Source organism: Danio rerio, chromosome 9 (genome assembly GCF_049306965.1).
Source record: "Danio rerio strain Tuebingen ecotype United States chromosome 9, GRCz12tu, whole genome shotgun sequence".
Taxonomy (NCBI): domain Eukaryota; kingdom Metazoa; phylum Chordata; class Actinopteri; order Cypriniformes; family Danionidae; genus Danio; species Danio rerio.
The window spans coordinates 41,200,715-41,214,971 of record NC_133184.1 but is presented as its reverse complement, the minus strand read 5'-3'; the positions used below and the strand labels follow the sequence as shown (position 1 = coordinate 41,214,971).

Here is a 14,257-nt window from a genome sequence, read left to right as displayed (position 1 = left end):
ACAATCTTCAAATATCCGGTAGAAGATATGTAATAATCTATACACTATCTATTTCTCTCTGACTCTCTGTTTTATTTAGCACTCATTGCGTGGTTTTTAGCGCCCTCACTATCAGAAAAAGAATAAAGATAGCATGACAGATCCCCTTCTTAACCTCAGAAGAAAAATAACGCTCTTTTAAACAGTATTCACAGGCGAACTTTTTGCGTTTCTTATTAAAGTCTTGGTTTGCTGTCCTTATCTGAAGGAAAAAAATCACTCTGTGTTCCTTCTCATTGTTTGTTCAACTTTACTGAGTGCATTTTTTACTCAGACACCATCTCCTTGGTAACGCGGCTGGAGAGGCCAGGCTGTGCGGTGCAGAGCCTCACTTTGATGGATGGCGCAGAAGATCACCTATTTGTACAGTGGCGGCAGGGGAAGCTGGCACAGTCTGGCATATCATTCCTCATAAGCCCTGCCAGGCGCAGTCCCTCTGTGCCACACGCAGAGCCAGACTGCTGGCGATGACTGGCGTAAGGCCTCGATGATGTTGGCACTCTGTGATGAATAGGCAGCCTCATCTGTGCCCGTCCGACTTGATAATCTTATGGAGAAAGTCAATGAAGTTATGGATTAGGGACCGGTTGACTGGTGTCGATTTTCAAGTTGAGTTTATGAAACGTCATGTGTGCAACATATTATTAGTGCCAATGTGATGTCCTGTTCTAGTCCATTTAGTTAAAGACCCTCCTGGAGTGAAATCAAATGTGTTTATAAGAATCCCTGGTGTTTTTAGCATGCTTTAACAACAAAACAAATGTGTCAGTCGACGTCATTGCTTAGTATTTTCGTCTTAAAACAGCAGAGTACCAGAGACATTCTCAGAAATGTAATTTGAAACCATTCATATCTTCCAAACATGCAATTTAGGAAAGGGCATTTGTTTTGTTGCAGTGTCAATGAGTCAATGTGTTGTTGCTCTTTATGCATTTTAATATACTGGGAATAAAAATAACTCATTTTTTAATTAATTAAGTGCACATAGCAAGTGAGTTTTAAAGGGGTCATGAACTGAGAAATTAACATTTCCTTGATCTTTTGACTTATAAGAGGTCAAAATACTATGAGCACATGCTGTAAGTTTCAGAGCTCAAAACTTTGTTGTCCCTCAAAGCAACTTGTATTTAGGGCAGTCTGACAAAATGGCAGGAATTAGCATAGGCTCATTCTGAAAATGTAGCTCTATAGACATTTCTAGAGATCGTGAATTATGTAGCCAGAAGTACGTATAACTGCATTTCATCTTTAAAACAAATGATACGGGATGGTATGATGCTTTTCATTTTTGCACTTACCAGCTGATTGCTTAGCTCTATATGGACGGCTTTTTTAGCTGTAGTCATGTACGTCGACAGACTTGAGATGCAGAGCGGAGTTGACCAACGGGATTCAAGTTCTGCAAAATACATTTCCAGAAAAACGGGTAAGACTAAAATAGAAGGCAAAAAAATGGAATAAACAAGTAAAAACAGGGTGAGAATGTGGTATAATTTAAAAGTGTGGTAAAATCAGGCGAGAGCTTTTCTTTTTCTGGATTGCTTTTTGGGTTTAGGGAAGTGGGTGGGCGCTGGTCAATCGGTGTTTGGAAAACACTATTGGTTGAGTTTAGAAAATTGGGAGGGGATGGCTCAGTCGATTGGTCAGTCAGTTGACAGCAGCCTCTGGTGAATTTACGCGAGCACAGCAGGCACGATTGGCACTCGCTAGAGAAATTTGAGATCTGAAAAAGCATACACAGAGGCCACTGGTGGATTTGCGAATACAAAAACTGCAAAAAAAAAAAACATACCTCCTGGGACGTATTTGGTGCTCTCCAGAAATGTATATAGCGGTACATTTTCAGAATGAGCCTGGGTTAACAGGATTTGTAATGTTTTACTCTATGATGTAATACGATGCATAAACTCGCCTCCACATACGATCAATGCCTGCTTCTACTTCACTGCTTATTTAGCCTTGTTTATATGCAAAACTGTTAATCAATCACAGCAAGTAAAAGAATAATATATATATATATATATATATATATATATATATATTTTTAGAAATAGTATCTAACTATACATATTATTATGCACATCCACATAATGCATACACATTTGCTTACACCATTGGTAAACAAAAAATCTGAGGTTATACAAAATAAACTTTTCAAACTGGAAAACAAGATTGTCTTTGTTTACACCACTGGCAGATAATTTTGCTTGTTTAAAGGAAAACCTGTTGACTTATTATTTTGGAAAACAAAATATTATTTATATATTGTCCCGAAAATGCTTCTTGATTTATGAATTTTTAGATATATATTTTTAGATATATATATATATATATATATATATTCAATGTAATGGGAACTGTATGGTCTTCTTTGCTGACAGTCTATGATGCTTAGGGAATTTCTATCTTAGGATTGTTTTTAGGAGGCATCTGTCTCCGATAGGGGGTGGGTGATTTGCATATTCACACATATTTTAATTGAGGTTACTCTCAAGCTATTTTAAGGCATCAATAAGTAGGGCTCCGGAGTGATTAGAGCAAAATAGTATCATAGTATATAGTAAATCGTAAATAGTAGCCATGTTTTTGAGTTTTCACAAACATACAGAATGTGCAGATTATTAGTAACATTTACTTACTGTCACTTGTATTTCTCTTGTGTAAAAGGTTGGTAAACTAATCCATATTGAGTAGTTTTTTTAACCAAAATTTGTATGTGATATATACACTTTCAAACGTAAAATCTATATTATTATGAGTATGGTTTGTTTAAGAGATCCATGTACTTACAGTTATGTTCTGAGATGCCAATTTCTTAATTACAAAAATGATAATAATAATAACTTCAAAATATAAAAAAAAAATCTTAAATCAAGAAGCATTTTCTAGATAAGCAAATATTGTATTGTTTTAAGAAATAAAAGGACAAAACAAAAATACGTTTTTCCTTAAAACAAGAAACCTAATCTGCCAGTGGGGTTAACTAAATCATATTTTTTTCCCTTTTCCAGAACAACAATTGCAACAATTGTAGATTTTAGTTGTACAATTATAGTCAGAAGAATAATGGTGGTTTCACGGTTATCACGTCTAATGTAAATTTAAGCTTTATATTAGGTAAATAGCTATTTAGATTAACTGTTGTTGCCATCTGCCTTCATGCATATCATTCAAATTATAATTAATTTAACATATTTTGTTTACATTGCACTGAAAGGCACACACAACTCTCACCATGAGACGTTTTCTACTGCGTGCGCCCGGAAAGACGCAAGCGTGTTGCTCCACTTGTGTGCGCATCTTGTCCTTTTTACATTAGAAATAACAAACTTGCAAGCGGAAAAGACGTGATGAGGGAACAGCCGCTACCAATCCAGTGTGCGTGTATATTAGCCTCAGTGTACTTGGAACTTTAAACTAGCGCACAGTTGGCAACTTGGCATAACTTTGTTTATTTGCAGCAGTTTCGTTTTGTTCCCTTCAACATAAATGCAGCTTAGAGAAGACTTAACGATTAATTAACTGTGACGAATTAAAACGCAGTAGTGAAACAGGCTAATCGTTGCATCCCTATGTTTTCAGCTGCACGCACCAGTCGCTTATGGTGACTCACGTTCTGCACCTCTGCAGCTCATGCTGATATTGAACAGATGCGTGTCACTTCATAACTATAGCGGTCATTTTTCGACTGAATTAAATTTATTTTTGATGTCTTGGTCACACTGTTTGGAGGGCCGGAACAAATTGCCTCTGGGGCTGGGTTCGGCCCGTGGGTTGCCAATTGAATAGCCCTGATCTACAGTACACCATGTGTAATCAATCATTGTTCATGTGTGCTCACTAATATTGTTATTGTTATGATTACCTTTATATTATATGTGAACAGTCTTGCATCAATGCAACATGCTAATAGCTTATATTGAACTTAATTATCAGGTAAGGTCTATTGTGATCTTATTTGAGAGGTGATAATTCTACAATGCACAGAGTAGGGTAAATCAGTCTTTTATAAGTTATATTTTAGAAAGGATGTTGTCTAGGCCGTAGACTGCAAGGCAATTCACTGTGATTTGGAACAGAGCCACTGACTCTTTTTGCTCCAAAATGCTACTCTCAGCCATGTTTTTCAGTGTGTAGGTATGCTGAATTGATCTTGCGTCTGCACGTACAGAGTTTCCCAATGACTGACATTAAAGTTTTCACTTCATTTGAGACAAAATTGAACCTGTAGCTTTTACAGACCCAACAACAAGTCATCCAGTCATTCAAATTAAACCAGCTGTCATGACTGTGGAGAGAAACGCTTTACTGAACCCAGTGCCAGTGCTGGCATCTAGACTGTGTGTGTGGGTGTGTGTGGGTGTGTATGTATGTGCGTGTGCGTGTGTGTGTGTGTGTGTGTGTGTGTGTGTGTGTGTGTGTGTGTGTGTGTGTGTGTGTGTGTGTGTGTGTCTATCTGTCTGTCTGTCTGCCTGTCTGTCTGTCTCTGTGATTGTGTGTGTGTGCATGCGTGCGTGCGTGTGTCTGTTTGTGTGTGCTCTCCGATCCCTACAGCTGTGTGTCCTTTGATACAGGTAACTTACCAGTCAGTCTGTGCCAGCTAAGAAACTATGATCAAGGTAATAATGTGTCCCAATGTTCCAGATTCATCACAAATATGTTCTTTCAGATTTATTTTTATTAATCTATTTTTATTATACTTAAAAGATAAATAAATGTAAATGTTAAAGTCAAAAGTAAATGAAAATATTAAATATAAACATTGTAAATAGATAAACGTCAATATAATTGGTAAATCTAAAATAAGCTTGATATAACTGATGTCACCAAATAAGATTTTTTTTCCTTATGATGTATGTTTATTAAGTCTTTACAGCACGTTTGATGCTTAAGTAAGTGCAATGTAATGTAAGTACATTACATATAGTAACAAAATATTTTGAGTGAACTGTATATATATATATATATATATATATATATATATATATATATATATATATATATATATATATATATATATATATATATATATGAACAACTAAACATATTAGCACATAATACAGTTCATTACTCAACATTTATTTGTTAATAATGTTATATTATTTATAAATGTGCTATTAGTAGATAATAAACACAGTTCATTGTTGTTTTATGAAACATTAAGTGAAGCACATTTACATTTTGTTTGTTTATAATACAAAAATATTCACAAACACATTTTTAAAGGTGCAGTAGGTGATCTGTGACAATGCTAACCATCTAGCATAAATCTTTGAAACATAAGCTGCGTCCCAAATGGCAAACCATACACTATGCACTTATGCACTATGTACTTATGCACTATGTACTTATGCACTTACACACTCAACAGGAAAGTACATGTATGTAGTGTCGTCCCAAATGGCACACTAATGTTTTTTTACTAAGCGGAAATTCAAACCGTTTCCCTGATGACGTTTTACGGTTGCCAAATAAGTTAAAAAAACGACCGAATTATCAAATAATAACTGCCATAAGTATTGCCGCATTCACCATCGGGGAGCGCTATAATCACTCTCGTAGAAGAATTTTGCTTTCACCATCCAAAATGAATAAAGTTATACAACATGTGCATCCAATAGCTCCGCCCCTTCCGCTACGTAAGTAAACCTGCGGTCGTTGAGTGCGTGAAGTGTCCATCATTACACATCATTACCATCATCTGGGTAATTAAAGTACACTTATTATTTTTTATAGTTTTCAGTGTAAACACACTAATTACAATATTTATACTGTACAGACGGAGCTACAGTCCCACCCCCTGCTGTCCAAAGCCACACCTCCTGAAATATGAGCACACGCACCTCAAAGATGACAGCAGAACACTCACTCAGCGACTAGTACTTGGCTGGTGGTGTGCAGGAATTACACTTATTATTAAGCCATACTTGCATGCTATTTCAGACTGAATATTCAGAGTAGCATGGTAAACAATAAAGTGAGCGGGTCACAGGCTGTCATTGTTCAAAAATGAACCAATGTGATGTGGATATAAAATCAACTGCACCCCAGTAAAGCAGACTAGGCGGAATAGTGCTATTTACTGATGTTTTGTTGTTAAACTAAATAAAAAACCTACATTAGCAATGCTGTAAAAGGTCCCTTATCATGAAACTGAAAATAGTCATATCAATCTATAGCTGGAAGATTTCAGTGGCTGAAGAACACTTCTGTGCATATAACCCATTCGTAACAGCATCTACATCAGCTTTGCGTAAAGCTAAAATAGTTTAAGACAGAACCTGTCTAAAAGAAATCCTTCAGCCATGGTGTCGTCCTTCCTTCAGCGTGCAAAATTAACTCAAATATTGATTCAGGATTTTAAAAAGTTTTAATTCAGCATGTTATTACCGCTTGCGCTCTTTCTCTCTCTCTCTCTCTCTCTCTCACAGATAAACGGGGGACCTGCGTGTAAACGGCTGCGCATTCGTTCAGACCTACATTTGCTGACAGGCTGCTGTTTAGGCTGCTTATTGGAATTATGAGAGATGTCTGACCAACACTATTTAATTGGATGGACATTTGTTAGTCTTATGCCTTACCCAGAATATAAAAATACATATATATACATTTAGATCATTTTCTTTAATCATTACTATCGGAATGTGAAGAGAATTTCAACCAGCAGAACAACAAATGTTTTTGAAGACTATCACATACTGCACCTTTAAGCTCAAAATTTAAAAAGTGCGCGCAGAAATCCACAGTTTTCCACAGATGTTTAGCCAATCATTGAGGCTGTTTATTTAATTGTGTAAATGTTTGTAAATTTATATTTATTCAGTTTATAAATTAATTAGAATTACATTTATTTCAGTTTAAATTATTTCAGTAATGTTATTGAATAATATTAAAATTTCCATTTGACTTGTTTACAACACAGTTTGTCAAGTCAAATTTTCAGTCTTTTAGTTAATACATATTAGAGACTTGCTTTGTTTACCAATTAAGTGGATTTAATTGGATTTGCATTGTAAATATAAAAAAAAAATTAAAACGTATAATTGTTAATCTGCAACTTTTTTTTTTTTTTTTTTTTTTTTTTTTTTACTAAATTCTGCACAGAAATAGCAAAACTGTCTAGAGATTCTGTCTGGCCCACTCAAAATCTATAATTTTTTTTTTCTTTTTTCGCTTGTTCAAACTACTTATTTAAAGTAAGTTGAAACAACACAATTTTTGAGATTTTATTGGGAAAACTTAATTTTTTCTGTTCAATCTACATAAATTTGTTAAAAGTGTTGAGTTAACTTAATTGATTTGTGTTGGGACAACATGAATGAATTGTGTGGAACCCTGCATTTTTTACAGTGAAGATTAATCCTTAACGTTATAAAATAGATCCATACAGTGTCCATAAAAATCATATTTAAAAAAGGGTTTAAAAAACAAAGCCTATGCAAAATGATTTCAAATGTTTTCATTAACTACAACTGATTAGAGAATGTTACTAATTAGATAAACTGATTCAAGAATCTTTAACTGTCAAATTTACATGATGCATGTTTGTCAACATCTGCTTTTGTGTTCAGTCGTCTTTGCTGTAATCAATGTTGCATGTTATAGTTGTATATTAAGTGCTGACTGAGCGTGTGAAGTCTTCAGTTGTGGCCTCTCCTCCCTCAGGTGTTCTGATGTACATGCTAAGGTTCAGTGAAGCTGGAGAGCAATCGTCTGTAGAGAGAGAGAGCGACAGTCTGGCCGTCTGAGACTCCTGCTGAGTTCTACCATTGCTTTATTTGTTTTTTCTGATGCTAGCCCTCCCAGCATGTCAGAAAGCTCAAATTAATTTATCCATTGAGCGACAGGTTTTTTTCAATGCCCTGCAGAGATAGGGGAAATACACAATAACACGGTCTCCGATCATCCATAGAGTACTGTTTAATCAAGCTTTTGTTAGGCTATTATCAGTTTCAGATGGCCCGTGGTTATGAATATGTCTCATCTGTTCAACCGCCACACGGCTAATCTCCCGTAGCCATGAAGAGAAATCCACTGCAGTAAATAATGCAAATCTGTTATAAGCTCTCCAGTTTTTTTTTTTTTTTTTTTTTTTTTCACGCAAGTGAGGATTACTCCAGACACGTTAAGATCATAATGTTCATTGTGGTCCGGCATGCTCAAAACAGAGACGTCTCGCATGTGAACGCACTGGGAGGGAACAACAGATTGATTTCTTTCCAAATCCGCTGATCCGTGTGGGACAGTATGATGCATATTAGGACGAGGGATTGAGAGGCGTCTCTCTGCAGATGAAATATGAAATTACAAACCTGTTAGCATGGCTGTCCAGAATGTCAGAGCCCCAAATCCAGGACGGATCCTGATTCTGACACTGTCGGGGAATGTAATCATTTCCTTCTCTGTGTTTGCGTCTGGTGGGAGTAGACATCTCTCAGAGGAGCTGAGGGAAATGAGGGGAAATGCAATGAAAAGAGAATCAAAACAAAAACAGGGTTATTAATAACAATGAGAGGGACATTTGTGTGGCCTCTTTGTAAAAGGGAAAGTTTGACCGAAAATGTAAGTTCTGTTTTTTCAGCATTGCATTGTAGTACATCTGTCTCTGACTTATTAGTTTATATCATAAAAGGGAACACTTTATTTTTGGTCCATTTGAGTATGACTGTCTGCTTAATATCTTTTGACACTGCTCCTGCAACAGACATTTAACTAACAATAAGAAACTTTGCAAGTACATGTCAACTTATACTAAACCTAACCCCAACCTAATAGTCTAGTAATAATCTAATGAGAATTAGTTGGCATGTAGATGCGATGTAACTTAAAGTCAACAAATGGACCATCAAAATAAAGTGTGAACGGATTTTGAAATACATTTACAGTGTATTAGAGATGGAATTAAATATCTATTAAATATCACTAGTACTGCTATTTGATTAAGTTAATATATCTCATTAAAAATGTTTCTTTTCTATGAAGCTCTTGCATATAACAAATTATAACTGTTTATAATTATTTATCAAATTTATTAAAAGACCCACCAAACATTGAATTTTACTTTAATGACAGTCATCGCTACCATTTTCTAATAGTTTTAATAATATTTATTGCTTAAAGCAGGGGTCTCAAACTTAAGTTGGTGGGGGGCCACATCAGTGACTGGCAATTCATAGGAGGGCCATTTTAACATTCAAGCACAAGAAAGAAGTGGAAATCTGATGTAATTGATGCACTCAGACACCTTCCCCCAGAGTACATGCAGTCAAAGCTTCTTTTTGTTTCTTGTTTTACATATTGAATGGGTAGTTTAAATTGCTATTAAAATATTACAATTTAATAATAGTCATATTAATTATTAATGTGTTCCAATCAATTGCGGCTTAACCAAAAGTTTAACAGATAGTGACTGGCAATTGTTCTTAATATCTTTCTGTTTGTTTTGTAAAACTACAACAAAGAAGGGGGGAAGTATGTATATACTGTATTCACATTCACTTTAACATGTACCACTTAATAACACTTGATATGCATACGAGGAAAATCTATTAAATGAGACTATTTCAATCAAATATTAGCAAAATTATCATATTTACAGCACTATCGTAACATGACGAAGTGTTTGTACTACAGAACACAGGTGGTATAAAACTAATAATAATCAAATGACCCTTTAATCTTCGCAAAAATAGAGCTTTAGTAAAAATAGAGCACTTTAGGTTATATATTTTAGGGCAGGGACGGGAAATGTCCACGATTCGGGATTCAAACTTGCACGCCCTGAAGTCCTACTGCACCATATGTCAGTGTTCTAACCGCTAGGCTATTGCGCTGACAAAATGTATTAATTTTATATATTTTTTGATCACACTTCATAAAAACAGTTTGCAAAAAGACTTTGCTTGACATTCTTCATTTGTACATGCTATCAGAGAGGGAAAGCTTCGCCCATTAGTGACGATCTCTTCCTCAGTGGCAAAGGACGATAGTATTGTTTTTGAATATGCCATTATGCTGACACATAGGCATTTGTAGATCCACGTTCTTTTGAAAAGTAGGCTTGGAGCACAATCTCATTTGAATGTAAAGCAACAGTCACCAAAACAGCACATTTAGGATCAAAGCCTAAAAGGGGCAGTTTCAAAGAGTTACATACACACATACACACTCTAGGGACATCAGAGACTTATTTTACAACTCGTAAAAAGGGGCAGAATAGGTCCCATTTAAAGACATCAGTGTGCATTTATAAATATTAGTAACTGTATTATGACCCACAATAAGTTTAATCATTCAATCATTTGACATAACAAAATCTGTGTGAACTTTCTAAGGAGTCTGTAACGTTTTAACAATGCAGATTGAACCTTTATGGATGCAGTCATGACTGAGTAATTAGTACTTATAAATTAGTGTATAATGTGATATGAACATGTATTTTGAAAACTGAAATGCATCACTAATACATATTAATAGCACTATTATAAATGCATTTATAATTATAATCAAATCATTATCATTAAATGTATCATGTAATGTAGTATAAGGTTTGTTGTGTATTTATAGATATATTTACAAAATTGCTATGATTAAGCATAAGCTTCATAGTGCAATTTTAGGACATATTTAAAAAAATATCTACTGTAAAAATATAAATTATTTTCAAAATAGTGTGAAAAATATTTTTAAATGACCTGTTTGTTTGTTTTTGGTTTATCATAAATAATAGGTTGTGCAATGAAAATATGTATGTTAACCATTATTGATGTTACCATAAATTCCAAAAACGTTTTTAAATATGCATATCATAGAGTAGCTTTGTGATTCAATTCAATTTATCTTTATTTCTATATCACTTTTACAACGTAGATTGTCAAAGCAGCTTAACATAGAAGTTCTAGTAAATTGAAACAGTGTCAGTCCAGTTTTCAGAGAAGTTTAGTTTAGTTCAGTTCAGTGTGAATTACATTTCACTGCTGAAATGCCAAAAACTGAAGAGCAAATCCATTGATGTGCAGCTCCACAAGTCCCATACAAAGCAAGCCAGTGGCGAGGAACAAACTTAACCAATTGTTGAAAGTGAAAGATAAAATCTTGAGAGAAACCAGACTCAGTTGAACTAAGCACTCATTATTATCTTTAAATATTTTTTCTAAGTTTTTTCAATTAGATTTAAAGTGACACATTCATTTCATTGTATTTCTCTAGAGACTGAACTTTTGTCTGGTTCTAAAACAAGCTATTTTATGCCATAAAAAATATGTAGTGCACCATGTTTAGAGAACTTATTTGCTGCATGCAGCTAATAGCAAAACTGTGAGTGTATCGGAGTGAAGAGCACCACTGTTATCACTTTGATTGAGAGAAATGTCTGTTTACCCCTTGTGTGGTCTTAGAAGTCTATAGACCATTTCAAAGTGGCAATGTCACTGGCCCATAAACATTTCCTGCATATTGCCAAACTATTTTATAACTGCAACAAGAGGCAGTTTAAGCATATCTTAATGTTAAAACAGCAGCCATAAAATTATTTATCAGTACGTGTACCTTTTTGGATTCTTGGGAGCTATGGTAATTAAAAACATAAAATAGGAATTAGGACCACTGTTATTGTTTACCTCCTTCAAAATGGTCTATATTTTGTTTGTCCTGAAGTTCAAAAATGACTCTCCTTCACTAAAAATCTAAAATAAAGCAAATAATCTAATTTCAATCCAAAAATCTTTTTTTTTTGTTTTTTTTTTGCAAGAAAAAACGCAGTGGGCACAAATTGTATTATATAACATGTCATTATAATAATAAATCTACTTCATTTTGTCAAATAAAAGAAATAAATAACTGCATTTTATTGCAAATAATACACACCATAGAGCAGTGTTTCTCAACCACGTTCATGGAGGACTAACAGCTCTACAAGTTTTCCATGTCCCCTTAATAAAACGCACCAGATTCAGATCATCAGCTCATTAGCAGAGACTGAGAGACCTGGAATGGGTGTAACAGACTAGAAGTGTTGGTGGTCCCCCAGGAATGTGGTTGAGAAACACTACTCTAGAGCATCAAGCATTAAAGAATTTTTTCATAATAAGATAAATTTAAGCTTCAACAAGGATTTATCCATCCTAAAGACTTATTTTGTAATTACTAGTGCATTGTTTGAAATTATTATAAAAATATATTCATTTTTGAGTGAACTGTCCTTTTCAATCACCAGTCTTATCTGTCCCAGCAAGTCTGTATAGTTCTCTTCCAGCGGAAGTAGGCCAGTACTGACTCTAGAGGGTCAAAAAGAGTCATTGTGTGAGGAAATCAAATTATTTTATACATTATCTTTATTCTCAGGAGAGCCTCACCTTGCTCTTTCACTGTAAGGTAAGATAGTGATGAGGTCACCTTCACTGCAGTGCTACTCTCACAGGTGTGCGCTGACATAAGCCATTAACTAGTCAATTGTGTTTTATTGTTGCTGTCTATGTTTTAACAGAAATCCTGAATGGAGGGGTGTATGTGGACCAGAACAAATTCCTGTGTCATGCTGATACCATCCACTGGCAGGACATAGTGAAGAATGCTCGCCCTGATCACCTGGTTGTGCCATCCAACAGCAGCAGCTCCTGTGAGTACTGACCAGTCAGAGCAATAAATGGTAAAATAGTCATAAATGTTTACATTAGATGTTGCCTACGCTATTGTTGTCTATTGCAAGGAATGCATCAATAAAGCCGCCATTTTAGTACAGGGTAGCGCTCCTTTGAAATGAATGTGGGATCAAGGTGCAGTGGAGGACTGGCCATCCAGAGCCAAAGATATATACACATATACACATATATCGTTGATAAATATACGCGAGTTGGTGCTACTTTGATTAATGGTCAATGCAGAAAGTGACTGTATAATCCTCTATAATGTTACTTGTTTAGCACAAAAGTTCGTAACATACAAAAATGTAAAAAAGCGAAATCTTACTTATAAAATGTTCTGCCTTTATACTTTGTTTTCTTTGCTTGTTTGTTACTACACCTGTTCGCTGCGCAAAAGTCCAACATCTTCACATTGGCTTTAGTCTTGACAAGTTCGGTTGAATGACATTTGCCATGGGAGCACTGTACAAATGTGGCGGTGCTATTGACAGATGCTCAGGGTCCATATGCGATATCTACTGTATATATCTATGGTAAAAAAAATATATGGTCATACACTATTGTTTAATGGTTTGGGGTAAGAAAGATTTTAAAAATGTTTTAATTTATCAGTAATTTATTTATGCTTGCAAAATGGAACTTTATTTGACCAAAAATATGGATTACAATTTAAACATGATGATTATTCTGAATCATTAAAGTTTACGTTATTTAATAAGCATATTATTAAACATAATACTTGTTATTTATTTTTTTGTTTGTTCAATTGTTTCAGTTGTTTGTTTGTTTGTTTGTTTGTTCGTTCGTTTGTTTGTTCGTTCATTCATTTGTTTGTTTGTTCGTCTGTCCGTCCGTCCGTTCGTCCGTTGTTCATTTGTTTGTTCCTTCAATCCTTCGCTCTTTCGTTTGTTTGTTTCTTCATTCCTTCATACCTTTGTTTGATCGTTTCTTCATTCCTTTGTTCCTTCGTTTGTTCCTTCATCTGTTTCTTCATTCGTTTCTTCATTCATTCCTTCATTTGTTTCTTCGTTCGTGCCTTCATTTATTCATTCATTATTTTATTCTATTCTATTCTATTCTATTCTTTTCTATTTTATATTGTTTAATTTTATTTAATTTTATTTAATTTTATTAAATTTTATTTTATTTTATTTTATTTTATTTTATTTTATTTTATTTTATTTTATTTTATTTTATTTTTGTGGAAACCATGATACATTTCTTTTATATGATTATTTGAACATTTAAAAGAGCTTGGAGAAGGATCCCACAGATTTTATTAGCAATGTTTCTTTCATACAATGCTGAATAAAACAAAAATGTATAGGAAACCACCACTAAAATATTTTGTTCTGTTAAAAAAAAAACACAGCATATTGAAGTGATGTGATTATTTTTTTATAGCTAATCCCTAAAGATTTATTTGTTTTTATAGTTTTAATTTGGAGAGTATGTCCAAGCTCATATCATATCCTGTCATTCAATCCATGTTCTTGATCTATTTTTCTAGCCGCTGCCCAGATCATCAATATTGAAATGTAATCCACTATAATCCCTTAGTATTTTGGGGGAGGGAT

General features: G+C 34.4%; 1 protein-coding gene across 21 annotated transcripts in view; it reads left to right on the top strand.

The window, feature by feature from the left end:
• erbb4b (erb-b2 receptor tyrosine kinase 4b) overlaps window positions 1-14,257 on the top strand; it is a 656,299-nt gene that overhangs the window by 446,798 nt on the left and 195,244 nt on the right. For all 21 annotated transcript variants that reach the window (XR_012385565.1, XR_012385564.1, XR_012385563.1 and 18 more), the window contains one exon: window positions 12,524-12,655. Coding sequence is in view for 16 of the 21 variants with exons in the window: in XM_073912987.1 (XP_073769088.1) it covers window positions 12,524-12,655 (132 nt within the window). In the remaining 5 variants the exon portion in view is untranslated. The remainder of the gene's footprint in view (window positions 1-12,523; window positions 12,656-14,257) is intronic.